This window comes from Chlamydotis macqueenii, chromosome 7 (genome assembly GCF_036417535.1).
Source record: "Chlamydotis macqueenii isolate bChlMac1 chromosome 7, bChlMac1.mat, whole genome shotgun sequence".
Taxonomy (NCBI): Eukaryota; Metazoa; Chordata; class Aves; order Otidiformes; family Otididae; genus Chlamydotis; species Chlamydotis macqueenii.
Genome location: NC_141562.1, coordinates 21575439 through 21597287, shown reverse-complemented (window position 1 = coordinate 21597287; position 21849 = coordinate 21575439). Strand labels below are relative to the sequence as shown.

At 42.7% G+C, this 21849-nt stretch overlaps 1 protein-coding gene across 1 annotated transcript; it reads right to left on the bottom strand.

Annotated features, from left to right (window-relative positions):
- Positions 1-1356: 1356 nt before the first annotated feature.
- On the bottom strand, positions 1357-19940 carry RPP30 (ribonuclease P/MRP subunit p30). Its single transcript, XM_086752608.1, has 11 exons — positions 19830-19940; positions 18798-18853; positions 18416-18472; positions 17634-17708; positions 17029-17100; positions 11241-11330; positions 9013-9129; positions 5473-5502; positions 5012-5049; positions 3851-3930; positions 1357-1803 (listed from the first exon to the last, which is right to left on the bottom strand). Exons 1-11 carry the CDS (start codon positions 19909-19911, stop codon positions 1694-1696), a joined length of 807 nt encoding a protein of 268 aa, XP_086608734.1. The 5' UTR covers positions 19912-19940; the 3' UTR covers positions 1357-1693.
- Between the last annotated feature and the right edge of the window lie 1909 nt (positions 19941-21849).

The window sequence follows — 21849 nt, the reverse complement described above, 5'->3', positions numbered from 1 at the left end:
CAGTTTGTTTATCATCCTAACTGAGAAGCAGTTCAATTGTTCAGGCACCAAAGTGGCCAGAGCAAGGCGCTTCAGGAAACCGGGAGAAGAAAACTTTTCAATCAGCTCCTGAAGCACCGTATCTACTTAAAAGGGCAAAGATGCAGACTGTAAATTTTTAAAATCAAGTCAAACAAGTAGCAAGAAGGATCTCTAGCATTAAAAAGCCTCTAGACGCTTTCCATATACTAGTTACCAAACAACTTCTCTCATGCTCAGAGTAGGTTATTCTCTGGACAAAACTGCACCAGACACACTTCTGCTTCTTCTCTGGTGAGAGCATCATTTTGGAGGTAAGTCTGTAAATGATAAACTACTGTGTGTATATATTTTTTTTACATCACAATACCTATAATAAAATAGGCTCAAATCACAATAAGTAAAATAATAACATAAAGCAAAATTATTTCATTATTTGTTGAATGAAGCAAAAGCTGTTGTGACTAACACCAGCATTATATAGATATAGAACTGTTAGTTTACTGAGAATGTAATCTATTCTGCTCAGTCCAGTTACTAAGAGCTCAGCAATGATCCACTGCAAGATTCTGCAATATTTTGTATGCTATAACTTCCACTGCTCAACTTGTTGTCAGATGCAAATAGAGAACTGGAATATTCACAGTAAATCTGGCTCAAGAGTACCTCAAGTACAGTAGCTTACATAATTTTTATATTGGTTTAAAAGAAAACCTTCAGTCAACATTTGGAAGAGCTCTGAAAATGCTCTGCTGATTATTAATCTGTTATGATTGTTTTTTTGGCAGCCAGATTAGATTTACTGAGACATTAACAGGAAAGAAAAGGGAAAGGCAGCAGGCAGCAAAATGAACACACTCAGACCACACTGCCAGACCAGGACGTAAAGAAGGAAATGATGCAGTAAAAATGATGTGACGCGGAGACCGCTCAGGCCAAGGCGTTACACTGCGACTGCAACATACCATGCTGAGCACACGTTCAGTATAACCTTGGGGTCTTCCTTCCCATCTGTGGCAATCATCTCATATTACTGCTCGGTTTTAAGAGCTGCAGGACAAGGATGGCTTTTGGGATGTGTATCTAGCAGGTGAGGTCAGTCAGTCTTACTGTAACACAAATCCAAGATAACACCTAGCAAGTGACAGATGCTGGGATCTTCTTTACAGCCATTGATCACGAAACAGAATGGGAAGCAGATTTTTCTATTTTACTGCACCATTATTCTTCACAGGCCAGTGAAGGTAAATTCACCTACTGGCTTGCACTTGTAAGGTTTAGTACAGAGATGTGTTTAAAACTTGAGAAACCATAAGAGATAGACTTTGAAAGCATGCGTTCTTAGAAACATTTTTAATAAAAAAGGAATGCACTTGTACAACTGAAAATTTCCATATGTTAGAAATGTGTTGAATTTGCACTAACTCCAGAAGACCTAAGACAGGGTGGAGAGTTGGTCTCCCAACCTTGGCCAGAAGCCCAGCATGACCTTTCAGATGTAGTGAACTACCATTCAGTAGTCTCATTCCAACAGCTTTCTGCACTTGAATACCAGAAAAATAATTCTTCTCCTGGCTAAATAAAGCAGTTAGGGAGGAACTGGGATGTCTGGAGAGTGGAGGAAGACTCAACACTGGGTAAAGATGAGATGTCCTGTTGACAACTGGTTCAGTCCTCAAGCTTGAGTCTTAGCTTTTTTGCAGGCTGGCAGTGTTGTTTCTTCCTCTTCAACCTTGCAAGGCTTCTTCACTGTGTACACTACCCCACAGGCACTCTTCCGAGTTTCTGGAATATACAAGCAGAAGCTGTAGTACCTCAAATAAAATTACACTAAGGCATTTAATATGTACTTGTTGCAAGTGTCCATGCCCCAAAGCACAGTTCAACACGGGTAACAGCCAGCCAGACAGCACACACAGCAGGCAAGCAACCTGCATGGGCAGGAGCTGGGAGAATGCTGCCTTATGGAGTGGGGAAACTAAAGGGGGAAATTCAACGTTGGATATAGAATTGCAGCAAACATAATGAAAAACTGAGGTCTGCAGGGGTTGAGGGACTGCAGGCACATAAAACCATAGGAAACCAGGCTCAATCAGTTCAATAGTCATAGAAGGACACATTCTTGAAGCACTTTCAAAAAGTATTTCTGCATTTCTCAGCAAAACATACTATTCTTAAAAATATATTTATTCAAAAAAATGTATTCACATACCCCAGGATTCTTAAACAGACTATGCTGGCACAGCTACATTGGCAGAGGCTCCCCTATACATACCAAGTAAGTGGCTTTATGGTATTCATTTTATTTACAGAACCCTCAGCATTACCATAAAATATTACTGTGTGATGTTATCAAAGTCCTCATATGTCTGCCAAACAACCTAGTGGCCCAGTTCAATTTCAGAACTACTGGTGGGAGTCTTCTCTGCAAAACTTGAGGTAGAAGAGTTTCCCTACAAATATTCTATTAGCAAAGCAGCTCTGCAAGAACCTTGCCAAAATATATCAACTTATACTGGGCTAGTATTCTTCAGGGGACAGGGAAATTACATCTGCTATTTAATTTCACAGATAAGATAGATTATGGTCTTGAGAAATTACATTTAGCTTGACAAAAAAAACCTGCCAGCACACTTTCTCTGTGTAGATGAGTAGCAGGCTGGAGGAGGACCTGGTTCATAGAACAAGAGATCAAAGCCACCTGCTGTGAATTACAGCAGGTTCAAGCCCCACCTCTACTGAAACAAGAGATGCAAACCAAATCCTACTGTGCATTTGAAGCTTAGAGCAACTCAAGTTGTTGGGAAGGTGACTAGAAATCATACCTACCCAACAAACCTTAGCAAAGGCAGAAATCAAGAGCTAGATGCAACTACTCAGTCACAAAGTTAAACTGCCATCAGAATAAAAAAACAAAAACAAAAAAAAAAAATCAAGAAACATTAGGAACCAATAAATAAGCATGTGAAAAGGTGGGTAGAGATGGAGAAATCAGTGCCACAGTGGAAAGCAAGGGTCTAAACTGATTGCTGGAACACAAACTGTGGCATCTCTTTGCTGCACCAACACCAGGACACAAAGTACAACTGGAAACCTTCTGATTTCCAGTGCAGGGGGCCACAAGCTATATTTCCACTTTCTTAATATTAAAAATTGGCAAAGAGAAGAGAGCCACTGTGAATTTCTTATGCTGAGAGCATAAGGAAGCAAGTTTTCTTTTACCAAAATACTTCAAGCTGTCGTACACTATATGAAACATTTTCTTCCTAAGCAGCAAGCACTCAAGAGTATTTGATTTTGCATCAAGTTTGAAATGGTCCACATTGAAAAGCAAGTTAGAAGTAGACCACAGAATGAAGCATCAGAGACGGACATGGCAAGGGTTGCTTCTGCACGCACGCTGCAAGAGGCTAAACACAAAACACATGTATTCAGATTTTCCTGAAGTCAATGACTTCATAGACATAGTTTCTGCTAGTGTCGCTGAGATCAGCATTCAACCCTTTCTGAAACAAGGGGTAGTTTCACTATGTAGGACAACAGGCAGATCTGTGTTTTGGCTGAACAGTTTATGACTCTTTAATGTGGTTAAGCGAGTATTCCAGTACAGACAGCACCATCAGTTCAGACACTGATTTGCTAACATGGCAACAAGGGAACACAAAACACCCTTGTCACACAAGCTCCTCTTCATGATTGGATAAGTGAGCTAAAAACCCAAACTGACTTGTTCTATGAGGTCTTGGGCCTTTTGGAAAATATGCATCAACATGAGCTTAGTTTAACAAATGCAAGTGTTACTTAAATGAGCTTACATGTGCTTTTCACCTACCTCCGTGAAGCACAGTGGCTCTGCAGTTGGTAGACACAGCTGCCTTGGCTTCGCTTTCTGACAGGCCAAACAGCAAACCTCTGTCACCTTTGTTCAGGATCAAAATGCACAGAAAGGAACAAACAGAATGGGGAAGTCTGTCTGCATGATAGGTTTGCTTACTTTACAAATAACTGGGAATTAGCAAAGCTGTAACTCAAAGTGACAGTTTGCACAAGGTTACCTAGAGGCAGGGCACTGAGGCACTCAGTTCTCCTGGCTGCAGTTCCCCAGCAGCCCTCCTGGAAAGCTGCTGGCAGTGTTGCTTTTTTCCAGGCAAGAAACTGTTCTTTTGAAAATAGAAGTCTGTCAATGCAGGAACATTTTTATATGCATAATCAAGTAAAAAAATGACCCTATTGATAATTTCAGTTTTGGGGAAAGGGAACTGTCTGATACAAAAGCATTACACTGAAAAGTTCTCAGCCACCTTGAGCAGGGATGACACCAGATTAGATATGTTAATCTGGGTTGAGCCTAACTGCTCTTAAAAAGAGGCTGCACACCCTCCCACACAGTTCTCATGACTCAGAGCATGCTCCTACCCTTTGAGGGACAGCCCAGATATGCACTTGTGGAGCGGGGAGAGGGGAGTAGTAAAAATGCACCCGAATTCCTAAAAGAAGGGGAGAAAATATGCTCTTCTTGCTTTCTAGAACACAACCACTTAATTAACAGCACATATGTAAGGACTGGAAAATTCAGAACAGAAGTAACCAGCACTCAGGAACTTTTTCTTTCTTAACGTGATTTTATAGCTTCTTCTACCAAAGACGTGGCACCTTGGAGATGATAAGTAATAATTTCTGGTTTGGATCACAGTGTCCATAGTTTTTGTTTTTATTAGTTTCCACACTTACACCTACACAATATCCATGCATATCACAACAAAACATATCCGTAGCTGAACACAGAGATTACTATTTACAGTGACTGCTCATCACCATGACCAAGAGCTGCTGCTCCTTCTGCACCCACTCAGTGCCCCGATTCATTGAACTGGTCACCAACAAGCATCACTGTGTAAAGTTAAAGGAGTGTAAAGGATGGAAGTATTTAAAAAACACTTTGAACTTTCATATGTTAATATTAACTGCTGTCTTTGACTTAGAAAAAGGATACAGATTAGCCACGTCATAAGGACCTCGTAGTTCTAGAGACTAAAACAAATTAAAATTTAAGGTCAGATATGTGCATGTACTCTCTTGCAGGCTGACAGTGTGAGAAGACAGGACAGGGCTATCAGGAAGGCAAGATTAAATGCTATGTAACAGCAAGCTACTGAAGATGCACTAGGAAATCAAGCAAATAGTATTATTTTGAAAACAGAGTCCTCATCTGTGAGAAAACTGTCATGGAAAACACCACAGCAGCAGAAACCCCCCCCACCCAACCAAACAAAAAAAACCTCAAACCCCACAATACAATTATTTGTTAAAACAGATGGATTTAAAAAACCCACAAGATGGCAATCATATTTAAAATTATACTGTTTTATATGTTTAATATATAATTAAAGCTATATTTTCAGACACAGAGAAATCCTCAAATTGTTCTGACTTCAACAAAAATCTGGGACTTACCCTTTCAGCTGCACTAGATATAACAATGTTCTGGAAAACAAAAGAGAACAAACATTCATCTGTCAGGCAGCATCAAGAGGGGAAAAAAAAAATAAATAAAATAAATAAAAAAAAAATCAGCTAGCAGCAAAGACTTTACAAGCATTAGCCAAGTTCAGGCTCAGGGTTGTACCTGATGCCCTCAGATGAAGTGAACTCTAGCAGAGGATCTTAATTTGGGGACATGAATAAACCCAGGTTATCTATCTTCCTGTCCCCTACAGAGAGGCATGGGGACAAGCCATCCCTTGCAGTTACAAATCTCTCACAGACAGATGTGAGTTGAATAAGTGCTGCACCTTTTAGAGGGATAGGCTGAGCAGTATAAATGTCAGGTGACGGCAGCAAGCAAGCACCTTCCAGCCTGTATCTCCCGTAGAGGACTTTAAAGGGACCTTAAGGATAGAGTTGCACACATTGTGTGTAAGAAGTTCCCCCTTTGTTTACACTAGCTGAAAGAGGCCCCACAAAAATGACAACTCAGCCCGAGCTGTAACAGAAATGGACTCGGAAGAGGAGTTCAGGATCCCCTAGAAGCAGCTTACAGATAGTGCCTTTAGACAGTTTGGTGCTTCAGAATTTTCAGCCTGCTCTCTGAGCTGTGGTATAACTCAATCCTAACCTTAGCATTCACATTGGCCTTAAACTCACACTGCTGAGGAATCCTGTCTGCAGTTAGGCAGTGGCATACACTCACTTCCCTCAACACTGGCATCCTCATGAAAATCACCAGGCAGGGAGACATCCTTCCCCCTTCTTTCTCAAACGGTTTCTACAGGATAGGTATGTGACTGCTCGGGGGCTGGCAGATACCACAGCTCAGCTGCCAGGGCTCTTCTGATGTTAAACCTCCAAGGGTGCTCACCCAGGGAAAGATTGTTTTGCACAGGTGGAAACTGCAGCAGCAGCAAAAAAATTCCTTGCACTTTTTATTATACTGAATAAGAGGCTTTGGGAATTCCTGCTTGAGTGGGTGGGAATGAGAACTGTACTGAGGCAGTGAAAGACTTTCCCTCTCTGACGTCAGTACCACCAACACATCACACCACCTCCGGTTACAAGGTGGGGCTTTTGATCCCTTCCCTGCACTGCTTTGCTTGGCCTGCCACTTCCCCAGCACAAAGAGCAGGGCACGCACTGGAAGAAAACGCTCTGTGCGCAGCTGGAACTCAACCTATAGAGAGCTATTTGCATGGAAATGACTGCACGTTCACACTGTGCCAAAGGTTTCCTCATGTGCCAAGGAGGAAAGGATGGGACGGACAACTCTGCCTTAGCATAAGGAAAGCCAGAAGTGGAAGCAATACATACATTAAAGTGACTTAACAGCACACATCATAATGGAGCCTAGGACACTTCTCTCTGTGTAGTTCACCTTTAAAATGACTGCACTATGGATCCCAAGGGTGCTTTTGAGCTTCAGTGGTGCTGACTGCAAGACTTCGCTGGGAAAATTCAAGTCTCCTGCTCTGAGCTGTAGCAACCAGCATCGTCTCCCAGGCTCAGAGAAGATCCCAGAGCAGCTGTGCAAGCTGTCTTGAACCAGTGTGGGATCGTGGTTCACTGCTGTGCATTGGAGATGCACTCCGCCTGATCCAAAGGCAACTGGCTCCCAGTTAGGGGATGGGTGAGACAGGAGAAGAAGACAAGAGCAGACAAGAAAAGCACTGCTAGCGAGTGAGTAAGAGGCAGGCAAAGGCAAATCCAAGGGAAGGGCTAAAGGGAAGAACTCAAAGGCAAAACATTATCTCTCCAGGTACAGGAGAGAGCAGCTGTTCAGTACACTGCTCCGGGCACAGTACCCACACTCAAATTACCAAAACACTGGAGGTGAGGGACTGTGGCTATACACACCTTCTGTCTGGCAAGGCAAGCAGGTCCGTCCCTCATTCCCTGCACATTTTAACATGTTTTAAGGACTCTGTTCAATGCCAGCTCTGAGGACACGAGTAATTTCTGGAAGTTTCTCTGTCCTACTACAACAGGAGGAACAAAAGGATCCAAAAGCTGCTACAACTTCAGCAACTACAGGTTACAGAAGGCGAGAGCTGTGTGCCAGGTGCCAATGCAAGCAGCCTATGGATCAGCCATCTCACATTTGTTAAAAAAAGGCTTTTACATAACTGATGAAGACAAACTGCCAGTGAGAGCTAATAGCCATCTCTGCTGGCCTACCAGGTGCTGCGCCTGGAAGCAAAAAACAAAGGCAAGAAATGAAGACAAGCTAGCGGTCCTCTCTCAGCTCTTCCAGTGCCTAACAACAACTTGCCATGCCCAGTTCCCAGGCACAGATGATGCACTAGATTGACAGAGGCAGAAAGAAAGGGCACTCTGCACAGACCAAGCATCTGAATGTCTCACTTGCTCTGCTTGTGACACAAACTCAGCTGCTGCTCTCCAAATCAACAACCCCATCAGAAATACATAACTGCACAGAGGAAAGGGGAGCACTGGCAAAAATGAATCCCAAAGGAGAGGGGTTTTCTGTGTATGTACCTCATCTCCAAGTCACTATTTTGTGCAATTAAGTCCCACAGCTGGGCTTCTCAGGAAAGGCTGTGCAAATACTCACTTTCTTCTGTAGCACTAAGAGAATTCCTCTGTTTGACCCACTCTGCTGTCCTACAAAATAGGCTGCGAAGCCTGAGAGGAACGGAGGTAATAACAGATCTGCTTTTAATTGGCCTTCCAAGCTGTGTATCTCGCTTCAGACTAGATCTGCAGGGTAATGACAGTTTCGGCTTCTCTGGACTAGCTAAGTGTGGCAAAGGCCATTTCCATCACTTTTAACTTGGATATGTATTATGATATGTTTCCCTGTTAAAAAAAAAAAAAAAAACATGGCCTGAGAAGACCCAGCATTACAGGCAGTTTAGCCTGGCAGCCTAGGAGGAAGTAAGGTATGAAAGCAATGGATTACAGGCGTCTCAGCTGCAAGCACTACTTCTTCCTTGAGTTTCAGTAGCAGGGAAGAATGTAGTTGATCTGACTGCAGCAAAGCTCTGGCTGATAGCCAGCGAGCTGTTGGGTCTGTGTTGTACACTAGGAATTTACTAACTGTTTAACAAAATAAGATTTATACTTTTTTCTTATTATTTTCTACCCCTCATACTGAAGGTATACTATCACAAAAGAGGTTTTGGTCAATCAGAAATATGAAATGGGGGATTTTAAAGAGATGCATGGACTTCAGTTTTAGTGCAAACCTTAGGTCTCTGGCACCCTTTTTTGCCTTTTGTTTTGGGTACTGCATATAATAATAACAGATAGGCTGTTCTGAAAAAAGAATCTAACAGTTTGACAGCTTAAGAAGAAAGCATGCAGTGGTGCATGGCTGGAAGTATCTGGAGCTAGAATAATTGTGTCCTTGTATTAGCAGGCAAAGATTCAGTCACAACTTCAGAAACCCCAACATCAAACTAATTTAAAATGACTCAGCCTGTACAACTCCAGAAGAATTTGAACTGAATTAATTAGCTTGCTTTCACTTTGAGAGCTTACCTTTCCTTTGCAGATCTGCATCAGGCTGATCGCATTTGAAATTGTGTATCTTCTCATTGTCGAGTCTTTGATGGCAGGCGTGTAAAGAAGTTCAAAGTAAATGCCTCGATCTATTGCCTTCCCATGAAAGAGAGTGATCAAAAATCAAAAGGAGAGAAGCATAACAATCTAACAACTGCTGTCTATTATTGATGCAGCTTATTCTCAGTTTAACTGTGTTATACGTGAAAAAATTAAGGTGGAATTGTTCCAGCAAGAGCATAGCATAGCATTGCAGAAGGTGAGGGGAAACGTTTCACTGTACAGCAGATATGTGTACTTGAATCTTGGGATGACAGATAAATGAGGTTTAACAAACAAAGAAATACCAGCCACTTATTAGTTGCAACTGGCTTTCCTCTATCACAGCCTTGAGGCAACCACCGCTGGTCAGAACTAAGTCTTGACATCTTGAGGACCCACAGCGTGCTGTAAGGAAGACCACTGCTTCCCACAGTACCCATGTCTTGCAGATGAGGAATTTGTCTTTGCATAAAAGCAGCAATGAGGTCTCTTTTCTCCTGTCTCACAGCATACTCTGGTATTTGTGACTATGTTAAACAACTGAAACACAGGAGAGGTTCCAAAGAGCAATACTCAATGTATTTTCAGCTGCTTTAAAATCCCTTGCTATCTCTCAAAGTGCCTCACTGAAAGCCTAGCATTCTCGTTTTTGTAAGCACAAAGAGAAAAGTTAAGCAACTTGCTAAAGGACACCGAGTTAACTGTATGTTAGTTAAGATACCATTCAAAACTAGGAGTTCCTAGTTTCCTTGCCTATACTACATTTGCCTGAAACATTACTCTATGCATTATAGTCATATTATAAAAAAATGCTGCAATGTTAATACTGTAAGAGAGTCCGGTAACTGAATACAGATGGAATTAATCCAACTTCTATCCATGCACAACCTCTGAATGCAAGCACAACAGAAGCTATGTACACATCAAATGTTTTATACAGAGCTGGTCCGACATCTGCAAACAAGAAGAGAAGCCTGAATTTATCAAAACCAGACAGGTGATGGCAATACACCAATTTCCAGCCAAGCAGACTTCTAACCTCATCCCCACCACTTCAGCTGCCTGCCAGTCTGTCTGTCTGGCAGCACAACAACCAAAACTGACTGCTCAAGGATGCCCAAAACCAGTCTGACTGACAGACTGCCTTGAAACTGGGAGTGTGGAAGCTGAGTAGCAGCTTGTAAGGAAAATGCCTCCAAATGCAGGGCTCGAAGAGGCACCCAGCTCCTCACCTGGCTGCTGGAGTTTCAGGCAGCTAGGGTACTTTCAAACAACATTTCACATAAAACTGTTTTTCCAAGTGGAATGTTGCAATTTCCAGTCTGTAGGAAATTCTGAAGTATTACTTTCATTGTGTTTCAGGATTAATTCCAGTTAATTTTTAATTTTTATTCTAGGTCAAAAACTTTCTGTAGAAGAGGAAGTATGACTTCTAGCCAATTCCAAACTTAAATTTTAAGCGCTAAGGACTACATCAGACAAAAATGCCCATGTGGAATGAACCTTGACACATACTCAGAGGAAAAAACTAGGTCACCTAAGAGCATGTTCAGATTAAGCTTTCTGGCAAACCACCAACAGTAGACAATTGTATTAACAAAATATTTGATCCATGCTGATAGTCATCTTTTGTCCCACAGCAGATATTTAGCAATTCCACATTTGGTTCATTTGCCAACACATTCCTTTGTCTTAGTATGGATTCAATACAGTTGTCCTCCAAATAACTGGCATGACATCCTTCTCCCAGATTAATACTGTCATTCACATTCTCCTGTCTTTTAAATCACAGGGCTGTTTATCTGTTCTGACACAGCTGTACCACTTCTGGTGTGGGAAGGAGCTTAGTCGGAAATAACACCACATCTCACTGCTTAGCATAGTGATGGCCTTAAGGCTCTGTTTCCATTCCTTGGGAACACCACTTCTGCCCTCTCAAGTGGGTGACAGGAGGGAGAAAAAGAAAGAACATACATCGCTGTGTATTAAATGCTGCAGTGGAGACCTTGAAGTGAAGGGCATCTGAAACAACACTATACATTATGCCAGAAAATAAAAGAACCACTTGGATGGGAATGGTGGGAGGAAAATGGTAGGGAATTCAACTCAGACTGACATTAAATACAGAATTTAACAGCATGAAAACAATTTAGATGTAGATTTACCATATTCACAGGGGGCCTTCGGAAGTAGAATGGCAGCTTTTCTGTTACATTTATGCATACCAGATCCACATCTAGAGTTGTGCAAGCAATCTACAGCGAAGAAATAGGAACAGATTATTAGATATGTCAAAAAACAAATAACCAACTTCAGGTGCACTGATACTCTCCTTTATTTCTTAATGCAACTAATGTCCCTCCAGTGTGAGTTCAGTTTTAGAATGAAGAAGTACTCTGCCTTGCAGGTATGCTAATAAAATAGTAGAGCTACATGTGCACAGCTTGAGCATTTCAGGCTTAAAACCCAAGCCCTCTCTCACTTACAGAACTACTTTTTCAATAAAATAATGACCACTCAAAGGCAAGACTTATTGCTTTGTTCTTATCTGACATAAGACACGCAGAAGCAATGCTGGCTTTTGGCAAAAGAACTCGCAGCTAACGATGGACAACCCCTGTTTACAAAAGGAACAGCCCAGGAACTGCTCTTTACCCCATCAGTCTCTAATTCCAGTGTAGCAACCATTTGTTCTATGGATTAAGTATTTTTACAAAAAGCAACCAAGAAAAGACTGAAATAGAAGCAGAACGTTAGACAGTGACTGGTGGCGCCCCATGCCTGGTACTGGAGGCCAATCCTCAGGGCCTCACTTTCCTGGCTGGGTGGGGAATGTGCAGCCCTTTCCAAAAGCCGCATCTCTGGAGACTTCTCAAGACGCCACTGGAGGTCACAGTGGAAAAGCTTAGCTTTGAACTCACACCATAATCTACAGCCTGTATTAAAAGACAGAAGGAATGAACAAAGGGTGGAGAATCTCCACACTGACGTAGAAGGAGCCCTTGATTTACACATAATCTCACACACACAAGACATGTAGGAATTACATGTGTCTAGCCCATAAAGATGATTACACAGGACCAGATTAATGTCTGTAAGCAGCACTGTAGCAAAGAAGACAAAATGGGCTGAAGATGTTTAGAAGGAATTTTCTATGTGGAGGGGAACTCTCTGCTTTCAGAAACCTGCCAGCAACTGCTCCAAATACACCTGGGCCAGGTGCCAGTCCTTCATCCCTCCTCACACTGGCACGGAAGCGGTGGGGGTTGTGGGGAGTCCCAGGGCTGGACCACAGGGTAGCAGCACTCTGCTCTTAACGCAAGGCAGGCTGTCACTTTGCAAATTAGTCTTCTACCAGTTTGTTCACATGATGTTTGGACGGAGATGAGAGCAGAGGCCCAGCTGTAGGAATGTTTCTTACCTGTTGATAGCACTCCCTCCAAGACAAGAGAGCCACAGCACACATGCAGGCAATTCAAACATCCAGCAAACCACAAGGTTTTTGATGTTAAATTGTCTCTGCGAGGCCATTCAGACTAAACTTTATCTTCATGCCCTACCTTTAGCAACTCTGTTAGGCAGGACACAATTAGAATCTATTGCATCAAATTAGACTTGCATGTGTCAGTTAGCCCTACTACAGCTGGTTTTAATCCTGTTCTTCAGTGGAGTACAAACTGCCACCTAGACCGAGGTGATTTATGGGAACATGCATGAGCAAATAGCTCCGAATCACATCCTAGAAAAGATGTCAGTGAGGCCATAGGAAATTCAGGAAGAGAGAAAGCTGAAAATGAAGGAAAGCAAGAGAACACATCAGAAACATGCAAGTTGCCCTATATGATGAGAAAAAAAGCCTTCCTAATCAGCTCCAGAAACACTGGAAAACTCTTTTCCATTTTGCAAATTAAGCACAGTGGGAAAGGGAGTGACCCAAATGCCAGGATATCTACAGGATTCCAGTGACAAGAACATTTCAGAAAAACACCACCACGGAAAAACAAAATTGAGAGTCATACTTCTCCATAAGGAGGAATTGCTGCACTGGGTGGAAAGTTGGAAAGCAGATTTCTCTAAGCACTCCAACGTTCAGCCTGGCTTTGGCTCCTGGACAAGTCACACATGCAGGCAAGTTAAGCTCACCCTGCCTGCTGAAAGGATCTGAAGCACAAAAACTTCAAACAGAAAATGATACGCATCAGTTTCACAGCCCAGGGCCTGCCTGGCTGCACTGCAGGCAAGAGCCCCATCTGCTGGGAAACTCCAGACAGCCATAAATAAATAAATTTGTCACTGCTTGGATGGCCTGAAGAAAGCTTTGGCAAACATTTTAGGAATAAATGCTGAAATTTGGTTTTGCTTAGACTTAAATAAGCAGATTTTTTTTAGAGACTGGTGATCTACTAATTGCTTACAACAGCAAGCAGAACTAACTAATTTGATTAAAACAGTTAGAAATCTTGAAAAGTAAAATTTTTGAAAAGCAACAGGCACAGACCTTATTACTGGCATGGACTGGGCATTCCTGTTGCAGCCCAAAACAATTCTCTTGGGAGACTTAAAGAAGCAGTATGTTCTACAATTATCTTGGCAAACACCGCTTCCTCATACCCCCAAGGATATAAATTATTTGGAGAATCTGAGCACATCTTTCAGTACATATCACTGCCACACTCAGTCACAGAAAAGCTTTCCTGGCTCATGACAAGAGGGCACAGACTGGTTTTGGGCCATGCTAAAATTAGAGCACATCTCCAACGGTCACATATTTCTTTTAGAAAACCATGAAAAATCCTGTTCTATGGAGAATAATACAAGTGTCAAATTGTTGGTGAAAAAGATTATGCTCTCAAGCAGCCAATTTTAAAATATAAAATTCATTTGTGGGCAGGACCCACCCTAGAAGGCTTTACCCTTAACAGTGAAAGATCCGCAAGTTGTGAAAGCCAGAGGTACATGCTGAAACTCCACGTGTAGTGTCACTTGCACCAGACTCCCTGTTGACACCTCCACAAAATTGACACAGGTCTCCACAGAGAGTTAGAAAACCTAAAAACTTTAAGGAAAAGACAAACATACAAATCTGCCCTGAACACGAACATGTAAGAACGAAGCCTTTCACCCCATGCAGCTTGCAAGAAATGTTTGGGTTCCCTCCCCAGCTCAAAGTGATGCCAGCACGGAAGCAATGAAGACGGTCTCATCGACAATCCTGCTTTCTCCCTAATACACTGCCCATCACCTGCAACAGTGTCAGCTTAAGGAGTTGCTATCTGCATTGGCCTGCCCAGAGCACAGCCATCCTCTTTGTGCCGGCAGAACTATCTGCGTTGCTGAATGCTGCATCAGAGCGGGAAAGCCGATCTGCCTGCAAAATAACTTGGCAAAAACTCTGGTTACTTTTCAGCAGAAAGTGTGTTCCTCAAACCAAACTGCTGTGCAGCTATGCAAGCAGCTGCACCAGCACAGCAGACAGGGACCTGCAGGAATGAGGGGCTGTTTATACCAACTTAAACACTGCTGTGGCTGGATGTCCAACCACAGCAAGCAGAACCCATGATATGGCTGAAAATAAAAAATATCCACCTTTAAGCAAGAGCCTTTTCCCCAAAAAACCTCATAGCATGCTCCTGCTGCTTACCTGACTTCAGGTGCTTGTTTAAAACACACGGTAAACTGAATGAGCTCACTTCTGAAGTCAGATTTTACATTGTTGCCAGAGATCAAAAGAAAGAGGTGGAGAGTGGCCTTCAAAAGTATTTTACAACTATTTGCCTGTCTCATACCCCCAAGAGTCTTATTCTTGCAAGGGAAACAAAAGCAGTCAGAAATGAGTTTTATTAAGCTGTAACTGTTACAATTAATGCTTGAATTCTTCTGCTGAACAATTCTTTAAAGTTCACCTTCTTCCATAGCCTCTTGCTTTCTACCTTACCTGGACAAGTTTTCAAAAACAAGGCAAAATAATTTAGAAAAGCAAAAAAGATAAATATAAGTGTAATGTGTCAAAATAGGTACTCAAAAGCACAAGAAAGTAGCTTTAACTTATTAAAAAAAAAAAAAAAGAAAAAAAAAGAAAACAGACTCAGTTTTATACTGACAAGCTCTCTTTAAGGCACTCCTCCAAAGGGATTCACGTTTGCCATTGGTGTCCCTGTGCCTTTTCCACGCTACTTTAAAAGGTACGCCTGCTTGCTGCCTGCCACGGCTTACAGACATGGGACGCTCCCACCTGCTCTTCCAGTCCAGAGTTAACGTTGTTATTTATGGGCTTGCAACAGGTCAGACATCACAATTTTGGGTTTTGTAAGAAAAACATTCTGACAAAAAGATTACTTGCTTGCACATGCTCCACTTGATCAGACCACTCGCATCAGCTGTTAACAACTATTTGAGACAATTTAATTAAAAATGAGAGACAGATAACAAACACCTGTCACCCAAGAAGCCAGGCTGAAATCATTCTGCCTCGGATGGTCTTTTAAAACTAGGAGTTTTTCTGGTAGGAAGGGTCTATTCAAGACATAGCAGCTACAGATAAAAGTTGGAAGACAATATGGTGCCTGATGCTGTTAGTAACGGCTGAAGAATTACTGCACGTAACTGTATATAAAGTATCACCTCTAAACAGTAAATGTCTTCTTCAGTCAGACACCAGAATGTACCGAACGAGTCTGTGGTCAAATACAATTGTAACACCTTGTTTTTCTAAAATAATAGAAGTGACAGAGTATTGGAGGTTTTGTTCGAAACACTTGCATTTCTATTATCATAAACCAATGCAAGAAACAATAGCACTGGGCTAAAGTCACAAATTAGTCCCAATTAAGGTTTTGAAAATGATTCACATCCAGTATTTTCTCTCACTAGCACACTTGGAGCTACCACTGCTACAAACCCCAGCATCTGTTTGGTAACACTGATACAGCAACACCTTCAAAAGACTCTCAAATTTTGTGGAGCCAGTTTTCAGTTGCAAGTTTGCTCTGAACAGCCAGGATAAAGTTTGAGTAAGAAAATGACTGTCTGCCCTTCAAGTACTTTCCCCCAAGGCTGCTCTACTTTTGTACAGCCTCTATGGTCTTCTCAGCAGGCAAAGTAACAAACATATCATGAAGTCATGGAAGTGAAGCTTCTTTCACTCAGCATGAGCATCTAAAATACTCAAAACAAAATAAACCCAGAAATCTCAGTCTAGCAATGGAGCAAGGATCATTATGTTTCATCAGGCATGTTTACTTTTGGAAATTTTATTTTATCTGTTTGTAAGACACTGTCAAACAGAACTAGCTCTGTCTCATAACGTCTTGCTCCTCTTTTGATTTAAAATAAAGAAATAAAAGGAAAAATTGAAGAAAAAGATTATTCAGACAAACTTCCAAGAGAAGACCTAAGACTAAAAGGAAAAAAGTAACTCTCAGAACCACATTAGTTCTGCTTTAAAACACTCCCACTTTCCCTCGCATTTCACAGACCAGGAACAATTACTGCTAACAGAAGACAGCAAACATGTTTTTGGGAAGCTGTTAGAGTTTGAGAAGTTCAAGACAGAAGTCTTCTACAAGCTGAGAGAGAGTGAGTGTGTGAGAGTGTGTGCATGTATATATATGCGCGCACACACACACAAAAAAAAAGAAGGATGTTTTCTCTCCTCACTAATGAGGAGTACTCAGTAGGGTACAACACACACAAAGGAGACCACAGCGCAGGGGCATACAGGCCAGTCATCAGGTAGACTTTAATCAGTCAACTCAAGGCCTTGCAGCCTCCTGCAAACCCTCCCAACCTTCTTAGTCTATCAACTGACCAGGCAGCTCATGCTGCTTAATCAGGCCCATGACATGCGGACCTGTATAAAATGGGAAATAAAATCAAAACAAAGCATGTACTTAAACTAGCCCAAGGCACTAGAAGTTACTGAACAGGCATTACTGATCAGATGACTGTACTTACATGGAACAGTTTCTCAGTCTTCGGAAATACTGCTATGATGTCATATAATCTTATATTTGCAGATGTTGATCTCTACAAAAAGAGGAAACAATTACTACCTTGAATTCCAGCACATGCCAAAGATATACACAACAATTATGACCAAAATAATGAGAAGAATTCTCCTTTCTCACTTTCAAGTACTAAACCAAAGCCAATAGTCATCCAATTACATAGTAGGTCTCTGCTGTGAGCCATACTGTGAAGTCATTCATTCTCACCTTGAGGCTTGTCCCACTCACCTAGAAATGCACTTACACATTTTGCTTCAATCACATAGCACTAAAACATACACGGACACAAAGTCTTCCAGTTTACGCACAGAAGTCCAAAAATCAAAGAAAAGGAACAGAACTGTTATCCCATATTACCAATGATGAAGAGAAGCCATATGCAGTCTCTGCATCTCTTCATGATCACATTATCTGCTGAAGATGTGATCTGAGAAATTACTGCCAAGTGTCTCATAAAATCTACGAAGTTCTTCCCGTACAATTTCCAAAGTTTAATTCATTCACTGAGAAAAGATATAAAATTTGGAAAATTAATATACTGAATATACTTACTAAGAGATTACAGTGGGAAGGATCAGAAACAACAAGTGTTAGCCGGGTTAAGACTTTTATTCTTTTAGATGTCCCCTACAAAAAAAAAGAAATAATATAAAAGACTTCAAAAGCTCCAAAGCAAAAATTTGCGGTAACTTTCACCCTGTCTGCTACAAAAAGAAAACGGTGCTTTGCTCGTATTTTTGCCTATATTAATTTCTGAAGTCTGTAATTACATTTCCCTATTTTATATTGCTCTGTTTGATATTACACCTGCCCTTTACAGAGAATGACTTACTTGTTTCTCTGAGGAAGGGTCAATAGAAAGGAGAACGAAAGAAATAAAGAAAAAAAGAAAAAGTAAAATCATGCAGAAAAAATGAGTATGTTTAATGTGTTTAATACTGCTGTGGTTCCTCAGACAGGCCACAATTGCAAGCAAAAGTAGCTCCTGAATTAACGTGTCAGTGATTCGAAGTACAGACTTGGTTCATTGTATGTAAATCTTACTCCAGCAAAACCAGGAAGTTACTTACAAAACACAAATTTCAACAATTATACTGTAATTCTTCAACTACAATAAGATTCTAAATTCACACTAAGCAATGTCCAAGATTATGAGAGCCTACTCTAATGTCAGTGTATCGTTCTTCCAATGCTGGCAGTTTTAACAATCAAGCAATGGACAAATTTATCTTTTTTGATTGACATGTAATACACAAAGTCACATATACAAACACACCAAGGTAAAAAATATAACTCGGGATAATAATACATAGATGGAAAGTAATTAGACATACTTGCACAACAGGCAAAGATGGAAACAACTCTGAAGGAGATACTGGCTTGACGATTTCCTTAAAAGAGAACAAAACAAAGTTACTCAAAATATCATACGTTAAGTTTACAATGTAAACAAAAGCCATATTCCAATCCTAAAGAGAAATTTGCCATGCTAACAAAACTATTTCCCAGGGACAATGCATGGATCATATTAAAGGTTGACTCCAGGGCAATTACACTGAATTATAAAATGGGAGTTCTGTCACAAATGCAGACATTCCTACTTGTGCCTAGATGTGCATTTTGCAGACAAAGAAAGCTATTTGGGAACATGTAGTAAGGCATGTAGGTTTACAAGAGAAAAGACACATGAAAACAAATGACCCCAACAACAATTACCTGTTTCTTCTCTTTAAAATCGATGACATGATTAAGAGCAACTGCAGAATATCCCACTGAAAAAGTAAACATGCAGTAAGAATACTTTGTCCAGTAAACTAATGAAAATAAATCCAAACAAAACCTGTTAAACATTCATCACTCAAACGTCTCAAAACTAATAATCATGTGCATATTTATCTCTCACATTATTTTTTTTCCTGAATACTAACTCACCCAAAAAGTGCCTTAAAATAAAAAAAAAAAAATTCTGTTTGCCTTTTAACACACCCCAGCCCTGACAGCTCTTACTCAATGGCAGAGCTTTATGAACATGAGTACTTGGGGCTGGGGTCCCCAAAGATTTTGCCCCAGCTCAGTCCTGTTGATGACTTTCTTTAGGGAAAATCGATAAGGACATTCAGGATAGTTGTTAAAGCTACAGACAACGCAGGGCTGGCAGAGACACAGCCAGAGGAGAAGGCAAGGTGAGCGTTCAGAATGATGCTGACGAAACTGACGAAGGCAACTCAGCAGGGATCAGAGGAAAACGATGCACCTCCCAAAGACATATCATCCCCAAACACTGGACAGGCAGCACCTGGCCGTGCAACAGTTCTGCAGAGAAAAATGTTTAGGCCATCAGAAACTGTAAGGGGAAAAATGCGTCCACTTCGGGGAAAAACCCAACTGTTACCCTGGGACAAGGGTACAACAACCCCTGGGACAACAGGCAGAGGTAGAGCCTGCACGGCACAACACGAGCTCAGCTCTGCGCAGCCCTCGGTCCCGCTCACTGCCCTCGCAGAGCCGCGGGCAGGGCGCGGGGGAGCGAGGGGGAAGGCGGCCGGGGAAGCAGACGGCGAGGCTCAGCCCACACGGGGGGAACACTCGGCCTGGAGACCCAGGCTGGGCTCACACCCGCCCGGTAGAGCTGCCGCTCGCGTCCCGCCGCCCTCCTGGCTGGGCCCAGCTCAGCCCAAACCCTGGCCCTGGCCCCGGCCCCGGCCCGGCCGCCCTCCCCGCTCCGCCGTGCCCGGGGCAGTAACTCACAGTGCGCCGCAGCCTCCAGCAGGCTCTGCAGAGACTTCTTGTCCAGCCCCTGCGGCAGGTTCAGATCGGCGAAGCCGGCCATGCTGTGCGCGGCGGCGGGGCGGGCCGCGGCTTGGCACGGCACCCAGCACCGCCCCTCGGCGGCCCGCGGCAGCCTGGGGCTTGTAGTCCCCTCCGGCCCCGGGCAGGCCGGGTCCGGCGGCCGGCAGGACGGCTGTCGGGCCGGTGGTGCTGTCCGACCGCAGTGACACGACCGCAGCAGCAGACAAAGAGGGAGTGTCACTTCATGGCGGGTACTCTTCGGTCGGAGGTGCTCGGCCACAGGGCTGCGGTGACCCAGGGGTGTCACCCAGCCTGTGTGATGAATTTCTCAGATCTCAGGCGGGGCTCCGAAGATCGAACCTGTTTCCGAAGCAGACCGACCCTGGCTCTGCGGCTGCGGGCAGCTGAAGCAGGGCAGGGCAGGCGCACCGCTCCCGCAGGGCCCTGTCTCGTACCCAGCAGGGGGAGCAGCAGCCCTGCCCGACTGCGTCCCCCGGCTGAGCTCCAGCCGAGTACTGTCCGTACAAAAAGGGAATCCTTTCGAGTTATTGAAAGGTCTTAAAAAAAAAAAAGTGAAATAAAGCCTCAAATTGCCATATCAAGAGATATCCCCTAATGTGCAAAAGGAATTGTAACAGAACAGTAACAAAATACACATTCACTATACAGCGCTGTTACTAAATGCACAAGTATTGTTCTACCGTTGATAAATAACACAGGATATGTAAAATAGAGGTGTTAATTACCACTAGGGTTTTTTTGTTTGTTTGTTTGTTTGACCACTTACAGAAGCTGCTGAAGACAGCAGGCCTGTGATTCCCATCCGACTTCAGGTGCCACTCCAGGGCCTCGGCTTGGCTTTCTCTTTCTTCAAACTGGGCTAAATGTTCACAAAGGGAAGGCTGTGGGGCATCTGGGGCTCTGGATTCTTGACAAGGCAAAAGTGCTTCTAAGAAAGGCCAGGGCATTGATGCTGCCAGCTCCTAGTATGTTCCTGCTTACAGTGTCTGTCCCTGGTGCAGCTTGAGTCAGCTGTGCCTGCAGGCTTGTGGCTCATTTGTACCAAAGAGATCACACAGTTTACAACGGTTGACCAAAACCCAATAGTGGCTGCCTGGCACGTTTCTGGCCTTGCTGTCTGATGAGTTACAAAGACCTGGCATGGTGGTAGCAGAGAAGCTACCTGTGGGCTGCAGAGACTGGACTGGGAGCTCAGGGCAGCTTTGGGGGTTGGTAAACAACAGCCTGTCACATCTCTGTGACAAGGAAAAGACACATCTTTCTGAAAGGGAAAAAAAAAGCAGCTGGGAAACTGCCTTTGTTCCTACCACAGGTATGGCAGCATTTTGCTCTTGACAATATTGTGTCAAGGTATTTCAGTAAAGGAGCTCTGGTTTGGGCTATCTGCGTCCATGAGGTGTTTGCCTGTTAGATCAGCCAGTCCTGCTTCTCTGCCAGTTGTTCAAACAAGCAGCATGGCCTGAATGGTGTTCTCAGGCTTTCCTTCAATGTGTGTGAAAATGGAAGAGCTTGAGGTATTATTTCTCAAGGTCTTATTTCACTGAGTGTATGATGGAACTTAATTTAATTTGCCTTAATGAATGTAAGAAGCAATCCATAAACATGTATCAATTATTTTTGAATGGCCCTATTGCAGCAGTGTTTAGAGACATCAAACAGGATTAAGCAGCTTTTGTGTCTGGCAATATACAAGCTAAATAAGACTTTCCTCAAGGCATTTACAATGGAGAACATTTATACAGATCTTAATGCAGAAGATCTGCAGAGCCCTATTGGGTGTAATGGTGTAAGAATCGGAATATGGAAGCACTTTCAGCATCAGGTATCAGGAACCATGTACTCAGACCAGTGTACAACATTATTTCCTACATTCATTATTCAGATCTTACTGCTTTTGTTTAGGCCAGCCCCAGTGAGCTACTTAAAACATCTTTCTGGTCCTCACTGCTAAGCACAA

Excerpts from the sequence above, each read along its gene's own strand:
- RPP30 (XM_086752608.1), bottom strand. The coding sequence starts at position 19,911 with ATGGCCGGCTTCGCCGATCTGAACCTGCCGCAGGGGCTGGACAAGAAG. Across the intron at positions 9,130-11,240 it reads GAAGGCCCCCTGTGAATATG|GCAATAGATCGAGGCATTTA; the intron begins GTAAATCTACAT and ends TTTCATGGGAAG. Across the intron at positions 1,804-3,850 it reads AGCCACTGTGCTTCACGGAG|AAACTCGGAAGAGTGCCTGT; the intron begins GTAGGTGAAAAG and ends TGTATATTCCAG.